The sequence below is a fragment of the Anguilla rostrata genome, chromosome 3 (assembly GCF_018555375.3).
Source record: "Anguilla rostrata isolate EN2019 chromosome 3, ASM1855537v3, whole genome shotgun sequence".
NCBI classification, from domain to species: domain Eukaryota; kingdom Metazoa; phylum Chordata; class Actinopteri; order Anguilliformes; family Anguillidae; genus Anguilla; species Anguilla rostrata.
In genome coordinates, this window is record NC_057935.1 from 11,667,626 (window position 1) to 11,687,744 (window position 20,119).

Genomic DNA, 20,119 nt, shown 5'->3' on the forward strand with positions numbered 1-20,119 from the left:
CTTCAGTCTGTTCCTCTCACTGACGTTACAGAGAGAGAGAGAGAGAGAGAGAGAGAGCTGATATAAAATCCCTCATGAAAATGTAATAAAGTCAATATATATAAATCAACGTAATAAATAAAATTCAATTTTTTGGAATACACAGCATTTATTTAATTTACTCAAAACACACATCATACCACAAATATATAAATTCTCTCACTTGAGTATGTGCAATCCCTCAGTGTATTGAAAAGTTACTTAAAATGAAACAGCCTAGTCTTATGAATATGATTTTAAAAATGACAAGTACGAAAGTAGTGATAAATTTACATTTCTTATAATTTGATGTCAAATATGAACATAATAAAAATGTTTATGAATGTGATACTAAGGGAAAAATAATATGAATAAATGAAGGTGTTAGAATAACTGATGAACGGAAAGCAGAATAGTGGGATAAAACCCGGAGAAAGGGGAGGAGTGCCAGCAGCCCCACAAAAAATGGAATAAAGGAATCATTGCACTTTAAAAAAACCCAGAGCTACTCACCTCATTAAGAATTCCAAACAACCTTTTATTCAGATGGGAAAAGTCATCATACAAAATAAAAGCACGCATTAAAAAACGACAAAAGTGCCTGGACCCAATGAAGCAGTTAAACTTAAAATCTTTAATAGGTTCCTGTGTGGCAGCTCTTATGTCTCTTTCTGTCCTCTTATGGTTACACAGCAGCACATTGAGCAGATTGGTACACTACAGCCAGCATGCTAAACACAAAGGGGGTAGAGGGAAGCTGCCTGGATTTATTTCACATTTCTGCATTTTTGGAAGGATGAATCATTTAAAAATGCATTTATTTAACAGCTTTTCAAATTTGACCTGGTCAAGGAGAAGACTGTGGGTTGGATTGGATTAATCAACATCGTTTTATTGATCATGTATATCAAAATTTGAGGAGAAAGGAGTTAAAATCCTCACTCAACGGCTTTTGAGAGAACAGTAGTTTACTGCACGATGGCATGTGTTTGTATGTGTGTGTGTGTGTGTGCGTGCGTACGTGTGTGTGTGTGTGTGTGTGTGTGAGTGAGTGTGTGAGTGTTCATACCAGTATGTTTGTGAGTGTGTGTGTGCACATGCAGGTTATATGTATGTCATCTGCAAATAGTGTGCATTCTCGTCAGTAGAAGTTTACATTACAATGAATCAGTACTAACAAAAGAGGGATGAATATATGGGAGAAGTCAACTGAATCTTGTAAGGGGATTTCCCCTCCCAGCGCCTTCCCTTTAGCTGGCGGGCGTGGCCGCCTTCTCTCCCCCCGCTGCCCCGCCCTCCGCCGCGGCCGCGTCCACCTGAGTGGGCTGGAGGAGCTTGCGCACGGTGTCCATGAACTCCTTCACCGTTTCCTTCACGCTCTTCTCCAGCAGGTACCCCTCCGTCTCGATTTCGGCGTTCTCCTGCCCCACCACCGCCTCCATGGCGGTCTGCAGGTACCGCAGGCTCACCAGCACGGTCATCTGCAGAGGATTATGGGAGCAGGGATGGCGAGGGTACGTGATTAACAGGGGCTATGTTCAAAATAAAAAAGGGCACCTGTGGTCATTTTTTTTTTTTAAACTCACTACCACTAAAAGGACATTTTTGCTGTCTCGCGGCAGGTGGCATACGCTTCAGCATATGCTGGTGTCTATCTGTGCATGTGCCAGGTAATTAAAGGTGTAGGCGATTCAGGAAGGGCGTGATGGAAATACTTATGTGGAGAACGTTGAGTTCATCGTTTGAGGACATAAGAGATTTGTAGAACATATAGAGGAAATTCCTGAGGATGAGATTGTGCAGTGTATGAGATTTTGAAGAGGGATAAAACAGACAAAGTGAAAAGGGGTTGGGGGGGAGGGGGGTTGATGAAATTAAAACCTGTTTGATTTATCAAGCAAAGGGTTTATCAAGCCATTCAACTGGTGGGTTACAGTTCTACATTGAGATAGATAGAATGGGAATTTAAACCAGAACAGCAGGGAAACAACCGCCCTCCCATTCCTTCAGATTGGTGTAATGAGCTCTTATTGACTGCTCTAGTTCCGTTTAACCTTGCGTCAAACCCAATGTTTTTCCTTCAACATCCCATCTCCCGCAGTGTAGTGTACCCATAATTATGCTAAGGCATTAGTTTCCTAAGGGAAGACATACCTCCCACTGTCCTACCAAAACAAGTTACAGCAACTAATTATTTTTCCCACGGGGTCTCCTACCCAGGTTCTAACCAGACCCAGCACCAATTAGTTCAGTCATCTGTCAAGAGAAGGTCACAAGGTGGTGAGGCGGCATGTCCAGATATAATGATCGCAATGTGAAGGTTGCGATGGTTGTAATGTATGATTGGAATGGTAAGACCGTAATGATGGTAATGCAATCATTATAATCTGATTGAATTGGACACATTACACTTCTAAGGAAAGCGCAAGGTTAAATTGTGAAAAATGGCCACGATAAGGAACTTAAGGGCATGAGGCTGTCCAAAATAATCCCCCAATCACCAGATATCCCCGGATTGTACCTGCAGCAGGAAGACAGACAGCACCCCGGCCCCGATGGAGTTCATCAGGCCCATGTAGTAGTTGACCAGCGCCTGGCGGCAGCCGCGGCTGTACAGGTTGAGCTCCTCGGTCTGGTGCTCGTAGTTGTAGTGGGCGGAGTTGTTGGTCAGCCTGTGCTGGATGCAGGGCCTGGGGGACCTGGGGTTGCAGCAGCTGAAGGGGACCCCGTCCACCAGGAAGCGCCCGTCCACATTGCTCCTGATGCGGCTGGAGGTGAATGAACGGGGAGAAAATATTTTCAGTGTCAGCGTTAACGTTGTAACGTTGTTTCTATTGCCCTTTGTACAGGCAGCTTCTTAACCCAATATTGCCCCCTTTAGTGCCATTCATGATAAAACTATATCCCCTAAACCACATGCTTCCTAATTATACTACATTCTCTACTTCCCACTTTTGCTAATATTAACTTCTCTCTTTATGCTAATACACTTTCTGTATTAGCATGGTCTATCAGTATACTGTACTGACCTCAGTGTTAAGATGCATATTAAGAGAGCAGGGTTGCACTGTTTGACTACAGAAAATGAATTAATGAAATGATTTGATTAATTAAATGTATTTCTTAGAGCTGCCCTGCATAGAACTGAATCACAATTAGGTTTCAAATGCAATTCCTGTTGTGGTATAGGTGCTATGATTCTAGCTGTTTTCCCGTGTGTGGGTTCACTTCATTCTGGTTATGACTGTTTTATGCTAATCAAACATTTTTAAAGACCTCATTATATTCTATATGCTGCGTTGGTTTAAAAAAAAATCACACATTCAAGTGCTACTTGGGAGCAGGGTTTAATTTGCTCATTTCTCTGGCTTAATTGATTCTATTGGTTAATTAGCAGTTCAGATTTACACCTATTATGAAGGCACCAACAAACTCAGACCTAAGAAATCAAGTGATGTGAGTTTGTGTAATGAGATGCATTAACAATGAAATTGCTGAGTAACAACAGAAGCCAGCACATCCTGCAGTCATCCACTACCAGTATTAGGGAGCCTATATAAATTGTCATTGGTATCAGAGCTCACTGTCCACAAGCACTGTGCCTCCAAGATAACCTTTATCTTGGTTCCCATTTGTCCTCCCCACCACCAAAAATGCCTTCCTCACCCCCCAAAACACTACACCCTGCTTCTAACCGACACTCACTCCTTGACTTCCTTGGACGTGAAATCCAGGTAGCGGTTGCTGATCCACTGAATCTCGAACCAGTCCCGGTAGTTGGTGTTCCCGCAGCAGCGGAAGTCCATCTGCAGGCGGTCGATGGTCTCCTTCTGGGAGCAGCGGCCGGGCGTGTCCGTGTCCTTGTAGAAGCGGATGCCGTTCTTCAGCCCGACCTTCAGGGACTCCTCCAGGTTGCCCTTCATGGCGTAGCTCATGATGACCGCCACCAGCAGGAGGAGGGTGAAGAAGACGGAGAGGACGAAGAAGGGCTGCATGAAGGACTTCCAGCGCGGGAAGCGGGCCACGTCCAGGGAGTCCTGGCAGATCTTCCCCGCAAAAAAGTTGATGCCCAGGGAGGCCAGGCCAGCCAACATCAAGGTGTTGGGCACGGCATGGATCTCTGTGTTATCCATCACCTGTGGATGGGAAACAGCGATCAGTGTTACAACCATGACCATTTCAGGCCTTATCAAGATAGCGGTTTAGGACATATCATATTTTAACTGACACCAGACGGTAGTGTTCCGACATACAAATGAATATGAATGAAAGAATCAAAGAATATATAGTGTGCTTTGAGCAGATGGCATTCTGTAATGTATAGGGAGCTCATAACGTTTCTATAGAGGTAGTACACTGCTCATAATTTAACATTCAAAATGTTCATTAAATATATTGATGTATATTGATTTTTAATCATTGGAATGAACAGATCTGGGTACACAGCCATGGGTTCAGAGTCTCCCACTATCACACCCAAATCTGCTCAGGCCATTGTAAGGACAGATTCATACCCTGGGAAGCTATTACATCAATGTAATCAGCCTAGGCTGTTTATAAATACACTCATCAAATCCAAATCTGCATCAGGCAGTTCAGTCACATTAGCTGCTATGGAGAGATTCATATTTGAATTGGGAGAGGTCTTGCAACTGACATTTCCTCCCCTCTAATGAAATTAAACAGCTCTCCTCGTTCCATGAACAACTTGATTTACGCCTTTATTGAATAGGTTGTTATTTAAAGGTCTTGGAAGCCATTTGTCTGGCTGGATATTTCCTTGAGCAAGTTGAGGTTGCACTGCACCTTGCACAAGTGCACAGCAGCAGTGTTCAATGTTCTTTAGCCAGAGCCCCTCAGGTCTATAATACAGCTGTTTAACCTGTTGCAGGTCCCAATTTGTATTGCTGTCCCTCTGTTCTCTAAACACATTACTGCACCCATATAGGTTGCGCACAACATGTGACAGCTTCAAATGCATCGCTGACGTCGCCATTAAAAATGCCTTTACAAACACAAATTGAGTCATTGTGGCGCTGCTGGTACCTCAGCTCTCTTGTGGAGTTCGGTCTTCAGGAAGATCCCCAAGGAAAACGTGAAGGTCCCTCCAAGGACGGCCAGCCAGGACAGCAGCCAAAGAGCCTGAGCCATACGCACGCGCTTCTGGAAGGGGAACTTCACCTTCAGCAGAGCCATGGTGGTGGGGCTTCGGGACAGCGGGAAGAAAAACCACGGAAGAAGTCTGATGGACCAGAATTCTGAGACAAACTGGAATCAGAAAGATTTTTTATTTTTTTTTTGAAAATTAGGATAATAAATAACAAATGCAAATCGCAGATAAGATGCTGACAGTAAAACAGTATAAGATAAAAGCCTGAAAGAGCACAATGTTGAGAACCCAGGGGAAAGATGAGGGGGTGTGAGTAGGGTGAGGAAGAAAGAATAGAACAGGTTTTTGTAACAGACCACGTTGTACGTGAGCGGTTGTTGATTTCAACGTACAGGAGGGGATTTGTGGCTCTGTAGTTAGGTTGCTTCAAGAGATAGTTTCTTTTGAGAGATGGTACGAGAGGTCCGTATGATGTGAGAGTTAGAAGGTGTACAGCGAATAATAATCCAAAATTCTGGGGAATCAAGTGTATCCTCAAAATGTCTTCATTGGATAATCCAGCAGCATAGCAGTAGTAGTAGTGTTACAGTGATTTTGTTTTGGGTGGCGATCCAGTTCCAAACTTCTTATTTTCCTTCACAATATTGGTATTGCAGCAAAGCAGCCACACCCCCAACTGGCCAGACCCCCCTCAGTCCTGCGTTGGATACCCCAGTAGATTTGCGCCCATGGTGGAAGAGATGCACACTGGATTTGCCCCAGGCTCAAAGTCTGGGGCTTCTTACCTGTAATCTCCCCGCCGAGAGCCACTCCGATCCTATTAATCTGGCCCCTCCAATGAGAAACCAGGGCACTGTCTGCTCAGCACACCTGCCCTACCCTGCATTGTGAAGGGGAAAGGATCTCCAAGGAGGATTCAATTAAGTGTGACAGGTAGCGAGAGCGCAGAAGATGTGGATTTATGGATGGACTGACGCAGAGGTGTGCCAGGCCTACGCTTAATGGAACTAATCGCAGACAGATTGTTAAGTTTAAAATCAACCAATCTACCATTCTGATTTACCTCTCCATGTGAAAAAAACAGTACGCTGAAGTCTACCTGAAGTACTTTTTATGCTTTAGCAAACTGCAAGTGTAGTTAAAATGTATATAGCCAGCATATTTGATGTATATAATTTTTCCATATGGATTATTCAGGTTATTGGGTAATCTGGTGCGGCACTGGGCCAGGGACCCAATGGCTAAATACAGTCATTAATTTAGAATGACAAATCACACATCAGTAAGAATTATTTCACACTTGGAAAATTTAACATTATTGTTCTGCTGCAAATCAATGGCCATTTCCCTTTGACAGTTTTATGACTTGACCTTTCCATGGTATATTTGTGGTTTCAAGCATTTATATTGCAATTACAATGAATCTATGAACCATTTTGTTCAGTTGGTTTATTTGTTTTATTGAAACACAATACATCTGGGACCAGAAAGGGCATATTCACATACACAGTCTCATCTACTCTCCCAAAGCACGTACGAGAACAGGAAGCACCAACTGCAGAGATTATATCAAACGATTTAGAAAGCTTTGCGGTGTTACAGGTACAGCGGTATAATCCAGATATGTGCTAAGACCAGGGCTAGACAACAACAGTCCTTGAGAGGAACATTAACATTGCATATTGTCACTTGGGGGGAAAAAGAAAACAACGAGGCCTTGACACTTTGTAAATTATTTATATATCCTGTACAAATGCTTTGGTACATTGGCATCAAAGGTAGTAGCGCTCCAAACCATATTACAATTGGTAGCTTGACTCATCTGACTGCAAGCAGTGCCATGTATAAGTACCTATATACATACAGTATGTGGCATATTTAGTATCTAAATGATTTCTACAATTCTGGACACATAATTTAAAATAATTTTTCATTTTAAATGATTTTAGCGGTCAAACTGAGGCAACCATTAGATGATTGGTATACAGAAAGTGTAAGTAATAAAAACAGCACAGAAATTGTGCACCGCATATCTGTCTGAGACAGGTTTGGTTAACCACACCTTAACTTTAACCTTGGGAACATTACCTGTACTTATATTTCCTGGCAGCACACCTCCCCATCTATGCAGCCCTCTTCACATGAGTATATCTACTCATGTACTACAACTATTGTTAACTATCCCTTATCCTGGGATATCCAGAAGGCTGTGGGGTTTTCATCCCATTTGACCATTTAACCTCAGAAATGCTGGCTATTGCACTCATAAATTTTCTAAGAACAGTAAGAATTGTACAGCACCACAATTAGTCAGTAAAATAAATCATATTTGGGAAAAAATAGGTTAAACATAACAAAGACATAAAAATAAATATTTGAATAATGCATTCAACTGGAACTCTACAGTCAGTAATCAATCAAAAAATTACACAGCAATGCAGGAACAGGGGGTCAAGATAAATGGAGTAAGACAAGGCTACTTAACACATATTAACCCCAAAAGATTAAATAGGATTATTTTGTACAGAACCAACAGGTAAATCAGGCCCAGAGAATTTAGGTTTTTAGAAGGAACATGGTGTTTGGGGGACAGGATACAGGGGAATTCTGGGAGTTTCTGAAGCTGTAGTTTCTTAGGCTTCAATTACTTTTACCCATGCTGCATTAACCTGGCATCTCTCCTGATGCTGAACATAAAATATTATTCGCATCTCGCAAGAGTTTTTTCTTAGTGTGTGGGACAAAATCTTTATCCAGCTTTCACTAATTATAAGATGACTTATCAATTTCAACAACAACAGATGGTGGTAAACTACTTCAAGAGGCATATTTAATGCTACAAAATATGTGGGGGAAAAATTCATATTCAACAACCAATGTTTGGTTAAGTAATCTCCAGGCATACAAAGGTAATCTACACACACATGCACACACACACACACACACACACAGAGGTCCCTTTTGTTCATTGGAACCCATAAGTACATCAACAATAAACCCATACGAACACAAAATATGGAGATTGAAAATTTGGGCACACCATTGGCCCACACCTCTACCACATTTGGGGGAGAAGAGCGCCACTACAGTATCTGATGTGAAATAGAGGCTGCTCCTCTCTCCCTGAACACCGTCCCGCTTCACAACTGGCCTCTCTCCCCGTTTAAGGACCCTTCTTTTGACCCACTGGCCGAGCCTCTACCACTGCCCTTCCCCTCTCTCTCCTCTGGAGGTTCCAGGTGGCGCATAAAGTTGTCCAGCATCCTCTGAGCAGACTGGTAGGTCACCGCGCTGGCGTCGTTCTCCAAGCTATTTCTGCCAACGCCAACCGTCCCTTTGCTGTTCTGCAGCCTCCACTTGCAGATGATCTCATCCTCTTCGGAATCCCTTTGATCGCCGCCTGCTGGAGAAGGGAAGTTCTGCGGGCCACCCGTGGACTTCAGGGCTGCTGGGCCGGGCGTGTCTGGGCTCAGGCTCTGGCGGCACTGCTGCTGTTTACCACTGTGGATGCCCTCTTCCCGGCTGACTGACAGGACGTCAATTAGAGAGCCCAGCTGGTGCGCGATTACCCCGTGGCCCCCTCCTGCTGGGGTACGGAGCGTTTCGGAGGGGGAGGTTTGCTGCGGGGTCAGCTGCAGGTGTGGTATCAGCAAGGAGGAGGGAAGACGCTCTTTAGCCTCCGTTCCTCCCTCCAGTTCGCTCACTGCATCCCCACCTCCCTTCTGGTCTCCCTCCGGCCTCATTCGGTGACCTTGCTCCCGTTTCCAAGGCTGACGGGTTGCAGTCCTCCGTTGGCTTCCCTCTGACGCCTGCTGCCAGTTCTTCCCATAATCCTCTCTTTCCTGCGCCAGTGAAGGTGACTGGCCGTCCCCAGGAGCCGAGGCTCGGTCAAGGACAACATCACTGAATTGGGTGGAGACTATGGCAGGCAGCAGGGATTCAGTTACAGACTCTTTGGACTGGAAATGTTTATCCAGGAGTTCCTGCAGAAGGGATGGGATCTGAGGGAGAACCAGAGGCCATTATTGAATTCAGTCGCCAAATCCATGCAGCAATTTCTATATCTACATTTGTAATTATATTACGTGAACTACACTTGTATTTTTATGATATTTATACTAATAAGCAAGAAGTTAGGTTCTTACATTAACAGTCTTCAGGGAGAGGATGGTGGCTTTAGCAGCAGCGAGCTCCTTGGACAGCTCTGAGATCCTCTGGGTGAGGCACTTCTGCTCCACGTCCATGCTCAAAACCTGCCGTTGTAAGAACAGCACAGTTCACAGAAACATAAAGAACATGGCACCAGCCAGGCTGAAAGCTGACACGTGGGGGCATATTTATATTATATTCATAACCATGTACAGTTGATTATTAACAATGAGGATGATGCATTGGCTCTGCATGAAAAATGGCAACATGCATTTTGGAATTATGATAAAGGAGAAAACATATAGCTGGGCCTTAAAGTACAATGGAGGAATATAGCAAAAGTTTTGGCCTGGCAATATGGAAACCCAAGGTCTCACCGTTGTCTGAAGCTTCTGCTCTAAAAGTTTATTGCTTTGCTGAGTGCTGGAAGCGCTTTCCTGGAGCCTGAGAGAGACAAGCAAGGACACACAAAAAAAAATAAAATAAAAAAAAAAAAAAAAAAAAAAACCTTGACCACCTGTGCAGGGTATAAAGCTGGATCCAATGTGCCAAATGCATAGATGAAGCATAACCATGTTACAAAAAGCCATATATGAACATCCTGTTATATATGAACACGTGAATACAGACCTATTAAAACTGTCCTTGACGCTGTTCAGCTCCTCCTGGGTCTTCTGCAGTTCTGCCTCCATGAACTCCATGCGCACCACCGTCTGCAGCAGGCTGTGACGCAGCTCTTCGTTCTGCTCCCGCAGGGACCTGGAGATGAGTGAGATAACACATCGGAGAGAGGAGAAAATGCACAACAAATCTACCACAACAAAACTCACACGTTTTCCACAACACTTATACTGCACGCAGACATTCTTCCTTCTTCTGCCTTGCTGTTGCGCACACAACAGCCGAGTACTATTGTCAGGACTGGATCCTGGCAGCTTACATTAAAAGCAATGGCATTGTAAACATTTATGATATTGCATGTCATAAATACTGATAAGCAGCACTTGAGCTGTATCAACCCTAGTCTGGGAATGCTAGCTTTAGCAGCTGTTGTGGTTGTAGTGAATGCAGTACAAGAAAATGCTTGCAGAGCAGTTTACATTCTAAGTATCTATTAAAATCTCTTATGAGTCCTCCAGCTCATGCACTGTATTTATATTAAATTGTTTGTCATTGTTATCATTCCAGCATTGATTTTGAACAATAGTCATTTGTAATACAACTGGACCTACTGATGCCATGCCAGCTATTTTAAAATTGATAAGAGACAAACACACACATATACACACAGTTACAGCACAATAATTGGGCTGAATATTATGGACTTATATTTTGTATTATCTACAGCTTTGCTTGGATTTTAAAGCAAACCACAATAGTACATCTTAGGAAGGTCTGAGTTATACAAGCATGTTATATTAAGACGTCATAAATTAAACTTACTGGTCTCGGTCAACATCAGTCACAGTATCCTGTTAGACAGCCAAGCGTGAGCAAGAGAGGTTGGTTATTAGACTTTAATACACATCCCTGTGAAACACCAATTAACTCTGCAAAATCATATTGCATCTCTGTTGATACATTATTGGATTTAGAGAAAAATGAGAGACAACAAATCAATATTTCCATAATGGTTGGAAAAAATAAACAAAATGAAACAGATTATTGCCAATATGGACTAAACATAAACAGTAACAGAATGTAATTACAAGAAGCATAACAGATTGAGGGACTCATCTAGGCCATTAGATTCCGCCCTATTTAGAGTGTGTATCCAAAAATGCCTCTCTGTGGGGCAATTTCTTAATGATATACTAGCCTCTGGATGACACAGTTACTTGCTCAATACGCCAAAATTTTAAAGAAGAAACTGACCATGATTGTGGTCCTTGCATTAGTGTTCATTTGACTGAGAGGAAGATGTCGTAAACGTCTCCCCTCTTCATTAAACAACATCATTTGCGCTGAACTCAGCGTACTCCAGTGTGCCTTATTTTGAGCTAGTCCCTGTGAAGCTATCTGGGTAAGGCTTCCTTCTCTATAGAAGGACACACTGCAGTTTGGTTGTAAAAATGTATAACATCACCATCAGTCCTTAGTTGGTATCGTAGCAGTTATGCTGTGGGATCTCACCTTGTCTTGCGCCGCTGCAGCCTTGTAGCATATCTGTTTGTTCTTATCGCTGTGTTCCAGACTGGTGCTGGTGGTCGAGGCAGAATCCTTATTTTGGGACGAATCTGATTCTTGTTCAGGAACCCCGGAGTGGGTCTCCCTGTGGCCGGTCTGGACTGTTTTGGGAGGACAGGGAGAATGCGGAGATGGGCTGCGGCGAGCATGGTGGCGTTGGCGTTTCTCGAGATGAGGCTGGTGGCGTTTCTGGTGGTGAGGGAGGGGGTCGGGCTGGGGATGCGCGTGGGAATGGTGGCGTCTTGCTACATGTGGGCTCAGCTCCGGGCTGGTGTTGGTGCCATCAGTCAGGAGAAGGCTGTATCCTCCCTGGTGCTGTTTCTCCCCTCTGTGGTCCTGCCCATGCCCTGGCGGGAGACAGCGTTCCGGGCTGTTGGTGCCGGGATTGGTTTGGCCCGCTGGTGTGTGGTGCTGTTGCGAAGAACTGCCATCTACGGACTGCTGGTGGCTGTGATGACGCTTGCTAGAGTGGGAGTACTTGCTGGAGCGGGAGTGGCCACTGGAAACTGCAGAGTCAGGGGTGTCGGAGCGATCTTTCTGCTGGCTGTGCACTTGCCCTCCCACCTGCCTCTCCCCTTCTGCTCTTTGCTCTTTCCTGGGAGGTTTTTGTGAGGCCTGGCCAGGGCCTGGCAGCCCGAAGGCATGCGGGACTCCCAGAGAGCTGAGTCGCGAGGGGCTGATGACCTGCCGGGTGATCTCATTTAGGAAGGCGGAGAACTGGAGCTTCTCCCGCACAAAATTCTGCCTGACCACCTCTTTCCGTTTTTCCACACCAGCGTCCTCCAGCTTAGACTTTCCCACTCCGCCCCCTCCCCCTTTCAGTCCCCCTGCAGTCATCTCTACGTGGGTAGACAGCACCTCCAAGGACTTAGCCTTACGAAAATGACTAACCCCACTGGCTGCTCCACCCTGCCCCTGTTTGTTCTTCAGGATACCCTTGCTTGGGAGCTGGATGGAGGATGGGGCCTTTTTGGGCTTCTCTGAATCCAGAAGGACATCTGTATAGTCATTGAAAGCCAGGCTTCGTCCAAGGCTAGCTGACTTGTAGAGAGGGCTATGGTCCAGGTGCACGGGCCTAACATCCTCGGTGCTGTTTGTACGCGGAAGCTCCTCCTCACTCTTGCTTTGGCCACGGTGGAGCTTGTGCGCGCAGTCATCTTGGCAGTGGTGATGCTTTGGGTGCGTCCCCTCAAGCCCCTCCAGATGGGCTCCCTCTTCCTCATCCCAGAATCCCGGCCCCTCGGCAGGAATGCTGCCGCATGACTGGGAATGCCGGGGCCCCGGCCTGCTGTCCGTGAGGAACGCCTCTTTGTCAATGCTGGCCTCGGAAGACCAGGAGGAGGATGTGGAGGTGTGGGAGCAGGATCTGGGGGAGGAGGCGACCGGGTCGAGGTTGTGCGAGTGGCTGCGCGGAGGCGCATCCGAGCAGCGGCTGTGGTGCGGGGAGCCGTGGCGGTGCGTGCGATGGGGGGGGTGGTCCAGGTGTTCTGGGGTGCGGTGCCCACCTGGCCGGTGGTGAACATGGCCCCGACTCACGCTCCCGTTGCTGCTCCCTGGAGTACTATAACTGGGGAATTAATTTTAAAAAATTGAATTTCAAGCACAGCAAACAAACAAAGCAAGTTCAAAAATGTTTTCTGCATCTTGCCGAAACAGAGTTCTTTGAGTGACATTTTAATGTAATTTTTTGCACTCCCATCGTACAAGAAAATGGCTTTATTGTATCATTCAGATCACATCTGCAATTACTTAAGTCATTCATAGGACTCCAAATAGTACATAATATTCAGTTTCTAAGTAACATATGGCAGTAATATTCATGGTTCGAAAATGTGATAGAATTCATCAAATCCCCAATCAAATCACCAATTTCATTACCACTCTAAATAATAAAAACGTTCGTATTATTTTTATGAGAACCACCTACCCATGACCTTCGTTGTCCTGGTGGTGGTGATGGCGGTGGGAGTGGTAAGGTTCTCTGGCCTTGGTTTCTTCGTGACGGGGGCTATGAACTGGGGTGAAAAACTTGTCCATAACTTGCCGCTTTCCTAATGGCAGGTTGTCGATTCCCGCTTGTGGATCCCAAAGACTACGTCGACAAGCGGGCGTAACGTAAGAGTCGCCCTCTTGGCTCTCGTACTCTGACCTGCCACCAACCGGGCTACGATAGGTGTGTGTGTCTTTTTGAGGATGCCGTGGTTTGGAAAGGGCACTTTGGCTATCCGCTGAAGCCATTGCCTAGGGAGAGAGGTAAACTGCTTTTCAAAAATGCAGTCCAGTCATTATTTGACCTAAAGCTTGCAGAAAGCAGTGTCTAAATATTTGAAAGTATTTATGGCTAGTTTCTTTATTTGTTTGTTTATAATTGCTAAGGGTGCTCATAAATTTGCGTTTAAATTGTAGTGTCAAAGGATTAGGCTACTCATAAAATTATATCAATTCATAATACGTCTTTAATTCTACTTATTTATTTTCAGTAAACTGAATATTTTTGCATATCGTTATTGTAATTAAAAGTATAATTCGTTATTGTACCTGAATTTGAAACGTTGCGAAATGCTGTTTTAATATTAAAGTTAATAGGATGTTGTATATCCGAACCTTACATTGGGGTAAAACTTAAATGTAAACAATAGAAAAATAAGAATAGCCTACCTTTTTCATGGCTCACACATGTAAAAAGATTCCAGCATCTGCAGCAGCAACATTTAAAAAAGTAAGCAAATACTTAATTTGAAAGAATACCACAAATCTATGCAAGGTATTGCTTAACCATAATAATACTATATTTTGGTATTAAACAACAAATACGTTTTTTATTTTCCGTTTTCCTGCTTGAGTCACGTACATGTGCATTCATTCTGAAGACCCAGGGGAAAATATAAGACTGGGAAAAATCATTCATTTTTATCCCTAAACCCCTCCCTCGATATCCACTTGACGTAATTATGTTCCATGCGCATCTGCACCGGAGCGTGATACGTGATTGCCAATAAATTTCCTGAAAGCCCCCCCGGAAATAGCGCTGGAGCAATGTTACATTTCATCAGACGTTAATTGTTGCCTATTCGTGTATTCATGAGGATTTTGTCACATTTCAACGTTATATAGTTATCGTTAAAGAAAAAAACTCAATGTTTTTTTCTTTAATGTGCCATATGGCAACGATGGAAGTAACGGGATCCATTTTAAAATGTTACTCCCATCTACAACTCTAATCGACCTTTTCTGTATTCCCCCCAAGTGGTTTGTTTCTACGCAGCTGGCCTTGTTACGTCAATGTCACTGAAATAGTTATTGGAGATAGTGTCATTAAGAATGGCATTGAATTCCAATAGAGAAAATGTCTCTCAAATATACAGCACATAAGGCCTACTGAGAATGAACATTAACCTATTTTCCCTTCTCACCATTCTCACAGTATTAATATACATAATGCAATAAAGAAAAATTGTCAGCAGCATCTGATACATATTTTAAATATCCCTTTGTGGCCAATGCCAATATCACTTAGATTTTTTCCCCCTCAAACATAGTAGTACCATCTATTCTTAAAAAATAAATCAATTTCCATTGGTGTGAACTGTCATTATTCTACCCCCCAGGGCACCTTCTCTCCCAATCAAATGTCAGTTGTATAAGAGAACACTGCCCACAATCAATAACAATATAGTAAATATAATGGAAGAGTATGGAACTTGTAACTACCTCTCAGAATAACCATGGAAGTATCCACTGTGGAGGTTGTGTGCGGTGACCGGGTTAACTCATTGTGCAATCCAAACCGTGTGATAGAAAACGTTTGTAAGGACCCCATTCATTTCATTATGCCAACGAACCAATGAAATGCATTTACATTAAAAATGTATTAACAAAGTGGAATGGAGAAAAGATTGTCCATGCGACCACAGTGCGCAAGTGGAAACTAGTTGATCCTGGAGTGTACAATGTCATTTTCAATTATGCATAGCTTGTTGGGTTTTGTATGAGGGAATCTAGAAACCTTCCAGGCAGACTTAATGCAGATTAGTTGGGTACAGGCAAGTTACAAGCCCAGATGAGCTAAATGTCCCTTTCGCGTCATGCATTCTTCAGATCCCAAAATTCTAAACCCAGCCAATGTTGCAGTTGTTTCTGATATGAATAATGATGTCACAGAAGCAGTGCTTTGAGAATGTCAAAACGTAGAAAATATTGTTTTTTTGGAATAACTCACCAGGGTGCACTTTTACCACTTGCTTCCCTTGGTTTCGAATAAGGCACATTTGATTTTCAATAGATGTGTGTGAAATCAGACCATTACTTCACAGTATATTTCTTAAAGTGTGGAGGAGCGTGGCCAGACCAGAGCTGAATGAAGCAGCAAGGCACGGTAAGTTTGCTGTGCCTTTCGTAAGCCACAAAAGATCTTTTTTTAAATTTTATTTTGAGTCAGTGAAGTTGACTGTTGTAGACTGATGTTGCCATTCATTTATTGCCATGGTACTGAAAATGTAGATTCTCTACTCCACCTCTCTACTCCTATTTCCATATCATCCCAGTTGTCCCTAGGACATACAGAATATGCTAATTCAGTATGACCTACAGGTAGGATTAGAGCCAGAATGTAGTGGCCTTCTGAGGACAACACCGCAGTGTTCTGCATGACCAGAGCTGCTGTCCGCATTGGGGACGGAAGAGAAACCTGTTGTAAGTACCCCCTCTAGTGGACAAAACGGAGAACGTCCCCTGCCCTCCCAACAGGCCTAAAGACGGGAACACTAGCATGCTTACATTACATTATACTACTGTACTAGAGTCCTTCCCAGTTCACTGGAAATGCTATTGTGTTCACATATGGGTCGCACATCAGGGGGTGGCGTATATACAGAATAGCGCCTCCATTTACGCACTTTGGATGATTGGCACTTTGGGTATGTTCCATTGGTTCATACTACCCATACTACCAGTAGGGTTTTGGGATTCAAATCATGCTGAAGCAGAATGTATATCCCCAGCTAAAAAAAAAATATTTATAGTAAAACTTGGTAAAATGGGCTGTTATTCAATAAGCAAATGAAAGTTACAATTCTGAAAACATACAAAAAACTGATTAAAATGAAGACAGAAAAAGTCTATTCTACTATAAACAACACATTTCCTTTAGAAATTATATAACTTTATCTACAATAGGCAGCAACAAATCCCCCAGACAACAATTGGATATTAATATCCCACTACATTAGTTTAGATTTGAATTTCAAAACATGAATCTAAATATCTAACGTAAATGCTTTCTAGCCTCATAGTGGAACATGAATTTTCCATGGAAATAAAACACCCATAAAACATATTTAATTCCTGATTTATGTATGAATTAGAAAGGCTGTTTTTATTATTCCAGGATAGGATCTGTTGCAGTTCCCCAAAGTTCTTGTCAGCAATCCGTCCCTCACACCCATCTGAGATGTGTCGTCTCTGCATCCAGATGGGCTGGGTTAATGCTCGTAGAGGTCCTCATCGATCAAAACCGCGCGCAGAGCTCTCCTCCCCTTTCTCCCTTTCTCCCATCACTCCACCACCAAGTCAAAGCTCTCTGCCTCGTCAAATTCTGCATTCATTTGTGCAGCTAGAAAGTCAAACTCTGACATCTAGAGAAAATAAAAAGAAAGAGAAAGGAGATTAATTTAAAGGTCTTATTAATATTTACTATCCAACTAGCCAGTGTAATGTTAAGTCTGTCGCTGTAGCTGACAGCGAGCACTGTGGTGATTCCATGCTTTGTGTTACTTTGCTAGTTCACTGCACAGTTGCTTCAGCAGGTAGTTTTAGTCTTGTGTGACGTGATTAGCAAGGTTTCCTTTTTTATAGTTCTGCTAATGAGCTGGGCATTTCCACAAAAGTGACATTTAGTTACCACATTAGTGACGTTTAGCTAAGTCATGACCTCAGTCTTTGCCCATAAAAACTGAAGGCAAAAGCACCCAATGAATGCACTGGGTACACGGTCAGGTGTTGCTCACCTGGGATTCCAGCAGAGCCATGCCCACCCCCACCTCTCCGGCCCCCCCTGCTCTCCACTCACCTTAATCTGCTGCACCTTCCTCCTCTTCCTCTTCTCCTTCACCAGCACCACCCCGGGGATGTTCACGTCACACTCTGGTGAGTCGGCCACGCTGCCGTTCCCCTCCTGCAGCGAGAAGGAGCCCCCGCACACGGACAGCGAGTTTTCCGAGGGCGCCCCCGCCCCCAGCCGCGACCGCTCGGCCCTCCCGCCCGCCACCGTGGGGGTCTGGAGCTGCTCGAAGCCGAAGAGGGTTTCCCGGCGACAGGGCGGCGGGGACGACGGCGTGGGGGCCGGGGAGGCCTCGAAGGAGCGGTCCCCGGCGCTCGAACGGCTGTACGAGCGCCGCACTTTCTGAGACCACTCGAGGCTCGCGGTGTCCCGCCGCTGCTCGGGAGGGGGGTCGGCGGAAGCCAGGATCGGCGACAGAACGGCGGGTTTCGGCGGAGGGGCGGCAGCGGGCGTGGAGGTGGACACTTTCGGTTGCTCCCACTTTGGTCCTGACAGCCTATTGGCATTCTCCTTGTTGCACTCTGCAGAAACCTAGGGAAGATCAAAATGTTTTGCTCTTAAAATGTGCTTTGCTGGACACTTCCTTTTCATGTTCATCACAAAGCCTATGTATGGGAGTTTGCAGAGTAATTTGTTCCTGATAAAAGAGGAAAGTTGTCCTAACTCAGCTGATCCCAGAGAAAGGCAAAAACCCTAAAAAGAGATGCCCTTTGAACCACCAAAACTGTAAACCGGAAAGAAATAAAGGTGCATAATGAATATCACAGAAGGACAAGACGACATATTCATTTACTTGGTAATCTCCATTCCCTTCCACTGCAGTACATATCCCTGCATTACCATATACAGGGCTTTCCAAAGGTTGAAGATGGTTGAGGAATACTTGCAGTGAAGGATTTAAATGTTTAATACAAAGAGAACGTGAAGGAGGGAGAAAAGTTCAATGTGAATTTGGGCAAGAGGGCATACTTACTCTAGGACTACGGCGCACTGATTGGCCAGGAGTTCCAGCCACCTGTATGACAGAAAGAGAATACAACACAGGAAAGTCATATTACACTTCATTGGTCATAGTCTGTACCGGAAAAAAAATCTTTAAAAAAAACAGCATGGGCTGACCTGAGTCTTCCTCGGAACGATCTTCCTCACGGTAATGGAGCGCTTCACAGCAGGGACTACACTGTGCTGCCAGGATCAGGAGAGATTACAGAAAACACAAGAAAATAAACTAAAATCAAAGACTTGCAAATTCTAAATGCAGAGCATCTCAAGTCAATTCAGTCAGGATTTACATTCATTAAGGTCACTTAATTTCATTACAAGTACAAGAGTGCAGGTGTGGTCCAAATATTACCAACTCATACACCCTTGTTAATATGCTTATAATCTTTTCACAAATATAATAAACTATAAAAACCATTAAGGATTGTAGTTCTACTACGAGTACGAATAACTGACACAATTAGTTAATTAGCATATTGAGCATCAAAGGAGACATTTTCACATTACGTATATGTATGCATCAAGGGGGTCTAACGTTCCTGCATGCACGAAAACAGATAGTCTTTCAAATACCACTACCTGAAGATCTAATACTGTAATAGGGTTACACGAGGTAACATTGCCTAGTAAGCTACGTTACATAAACAGCATGCTCACCACATTCTCATTGTTGAACTCCATCACGTTTTGACTGCTGATTGTAGTAGTACACAGTCTCGGCGATCGCCTTCTTTGATGCGGGCTGTCATAATCTTGAGCAAGAAACCACAAACATTTTCATTTAGAAAACATTTTGATCGTATTTAACTACCGTTACCTCTCTCGCCACTAAGCTATATTCCAAGGCATATGTGTATAACAGTCTGCTTGACGACGAGCTAACGTTACGATCAGCAGCTAGTGACATTAGTCTAGCCAACCAAGCGAAATTAATGTCAGAATAGCTGTTAGCTAACACACACCTGAATCTTCTTTATGATTCCCTTGCTCCACCAACGATAGTCGTATAGTCCGGTTGCTCATCTTGATTCTCTTAACTTCCAAAAATCCTGCTACTCAAGGTTGGAGGTAGCTACCATGCAAAACTATGCAGAAAAACGGAGTGTTAGCTAACGCTTGCTAAAATATCTACCTAGCCATTTAGCCAAGGCAGGGAACCTGACAGGGCGCAAGTCGGACAAATAAGTCCTAACCAGAGACTGTAAAAATAGGTCCTAACACTGTTCAGTTACAAAATGTTCGGTGCATGCATCAATGTTTTCTGTTTATTATAAACCAGAAATTAGATAAACAAGAAAACGTCTATCGTGTTTCTGCGCGCCTTGCCAGATGAAAGAAAAATAGCTACTCTTTTTTTCAAATTCGCCCGCCGAGATCTGACAGGAAGTTCCGGAAGAGTTAGCCAGTTAGCTGCTATGTTATATATTTGCTTGTAAGGTAGGAGATTAAAATTCTACCTGTTATAATAATTTGTAGCCGTACAATTAAAGAAATGAAAAAATGAAAAAGTATTTGGAAAAAAAATAGTGACAAAATAGCGAGCAATGCGAACCACACATTTTTTCAATGGAAGTGTCAACCATAGACGGACGTTT

At 43.8% G+C, this 20,119-nt stretch overlaps 3 protein-coding genes across 3 annotated transcripts; all 3 read right to left on the reverse strand.

Moving 5' to 3' along the window:
* Window positions 1–535: 535 nt before the first annotated feature.
* rom1b (retinal outer segment membrane protein 1b) lies at window positions 536–5,907 on the reverse strand. Its single transcript, XM_064326141.1, has 5 exons — window positions 5,521–5,907; window positions 5,065–5,286; window positions 3,724–4,154; window positions 2,540–2,786; window positions 536–1,499 (listed from the first exon to the last, which is right to left on the reverse strand). The coding sequence occupies exons 2-5, from the start codon at window positions 5,212–5,214 to the stop codon at window positions 1,269–1,271; spliced, it is 1,059 nt and encodes a 352-aa protein (XP_064182211.1). The 5' UTR covers window positions 5,215–5,286; window positions 5,521–5,907; the 3' UTR covers window positions 536–1,268.
* Window positions 5,908–6,562: 655 nt separating this feature from the next.
* On the reverse strand, window positions 6,563–16,350 carry si:ch211-276i12.4 (uncharacterized). Its single transcript, XM_064326142.1, has 8 exons — window positions 14,123–16,350; window positions 13,392–13,705; window positions 11,411–13,031; window positions 10,721–10,749; window positions 9,908–10,036; window positions 9,655–9,721; window positions 9,274–9,381; window positions 6,563–9,129 (listed from the first exon to the last, which is right to left on the reverse strand). The coding sequence occupies exons 1-8, from the start codon at window positions 14,129–14,131 to the stop codon at window positions 8,269–8,271; spliced, it is 3,138 nt and encodes a 1,045-aa protein (XP_064182212.1). The 5' UTR covers window positions 14,132–16,350; the 3' UTR covers window positions 6,563–8,268.
* A 437-nt stretch (window positions 16,351–16,787) lies between these two features.
* On the reverse strand, window positions 16,788–19,899 carry cdca5 (cell division cycle associated 5). Its single transcript, XM_064326152.1, has 6 exons — window positions 19,487–19,899; window positions 19,182–19,276; window positions 18,642–18,707; window positions 18,496–18,537; window positions 17,532–18,053; window positions 16,788–17,097 (listed from the first exon to the last, which is right to left on the reverse strand). Exons 1-6 carry the CDS (start codon window positions 19,545–19,547, stop codon window positions 17,017–17,019), a joined length of 867 nt encoding a protein of 288 aa, XP_064182222.1. The 5' UTR covers window positions 19,548–19,899; the 3' UTR covers window positions 16,788–17,016.
* Window positions 19,900–20,119: the final 220 nt, after the last annotated feature.

Excerpts from the sequence above, each read along its gene's own strand:
- rom1b (XM_064326141.1), bottom strand. The coding sequence starts at position 5,214 with ATGGCTCTGCTGAAGGTGAAGTTCCCCTTCCAGAAGCGCGTGCGTATG. Across the intron at positions 4,155-5,064 it reads AACTCCACAAGAGAGCTGAG|GTGATGGATAACACAGAGAT; the intron begins GTACCAGCAGCG and ends TCCCATCCACAG. Across the intron at positions 2,787-3,723 it reads ACGTCCAAGGAAGTCAAGGA|CCGCATCAGGAGCAATGTGG; the intron begins GTGAGTGTCGGT and ends ATTCACCTCCAG.
- si:ch211-276i12.4 (XM_064326142.1), bottom strand. Across the intron at positions 10,037-10,720 it reads ACTGATGTTGACCGAGACCA|GTCCCTGCGGGAGCAGAACG; the intron begins GTAAGTTTAATT and ends ACTCATCTCCAG. Across the intron at positions 9,382-9,654 it reads AGCAGAAGCTTCAGACAACG|GTTTTGAGCATGGACGTGGA; the intron begins GTGAGACCTTGG and ends TTACAACGGCAG.
- cdca5 (XM_064326152.1), bottom strand. The coding sequence starts at position 19,547 with ATGAGCAACCGGACTATACGACTATCGTTGGTGGAGCAAGGGAATCAT. Across the intron at positions 18,538-18,641 it reads TCGTTCCGAGGAAGACTCAG|GTGGCTGGAACTCCTGGCCA; the intron begins GTCAGCCCATGC and ends TCTGTCATACAG. Across the intron at positions 17,098-17,531 it reads GGAAGGTGCAGCAGATTAAG|ATGTCAGAGTTTGACTTTCT; the intron begins GTGAGTGGAGAG and ends TATTTTCTCTAG.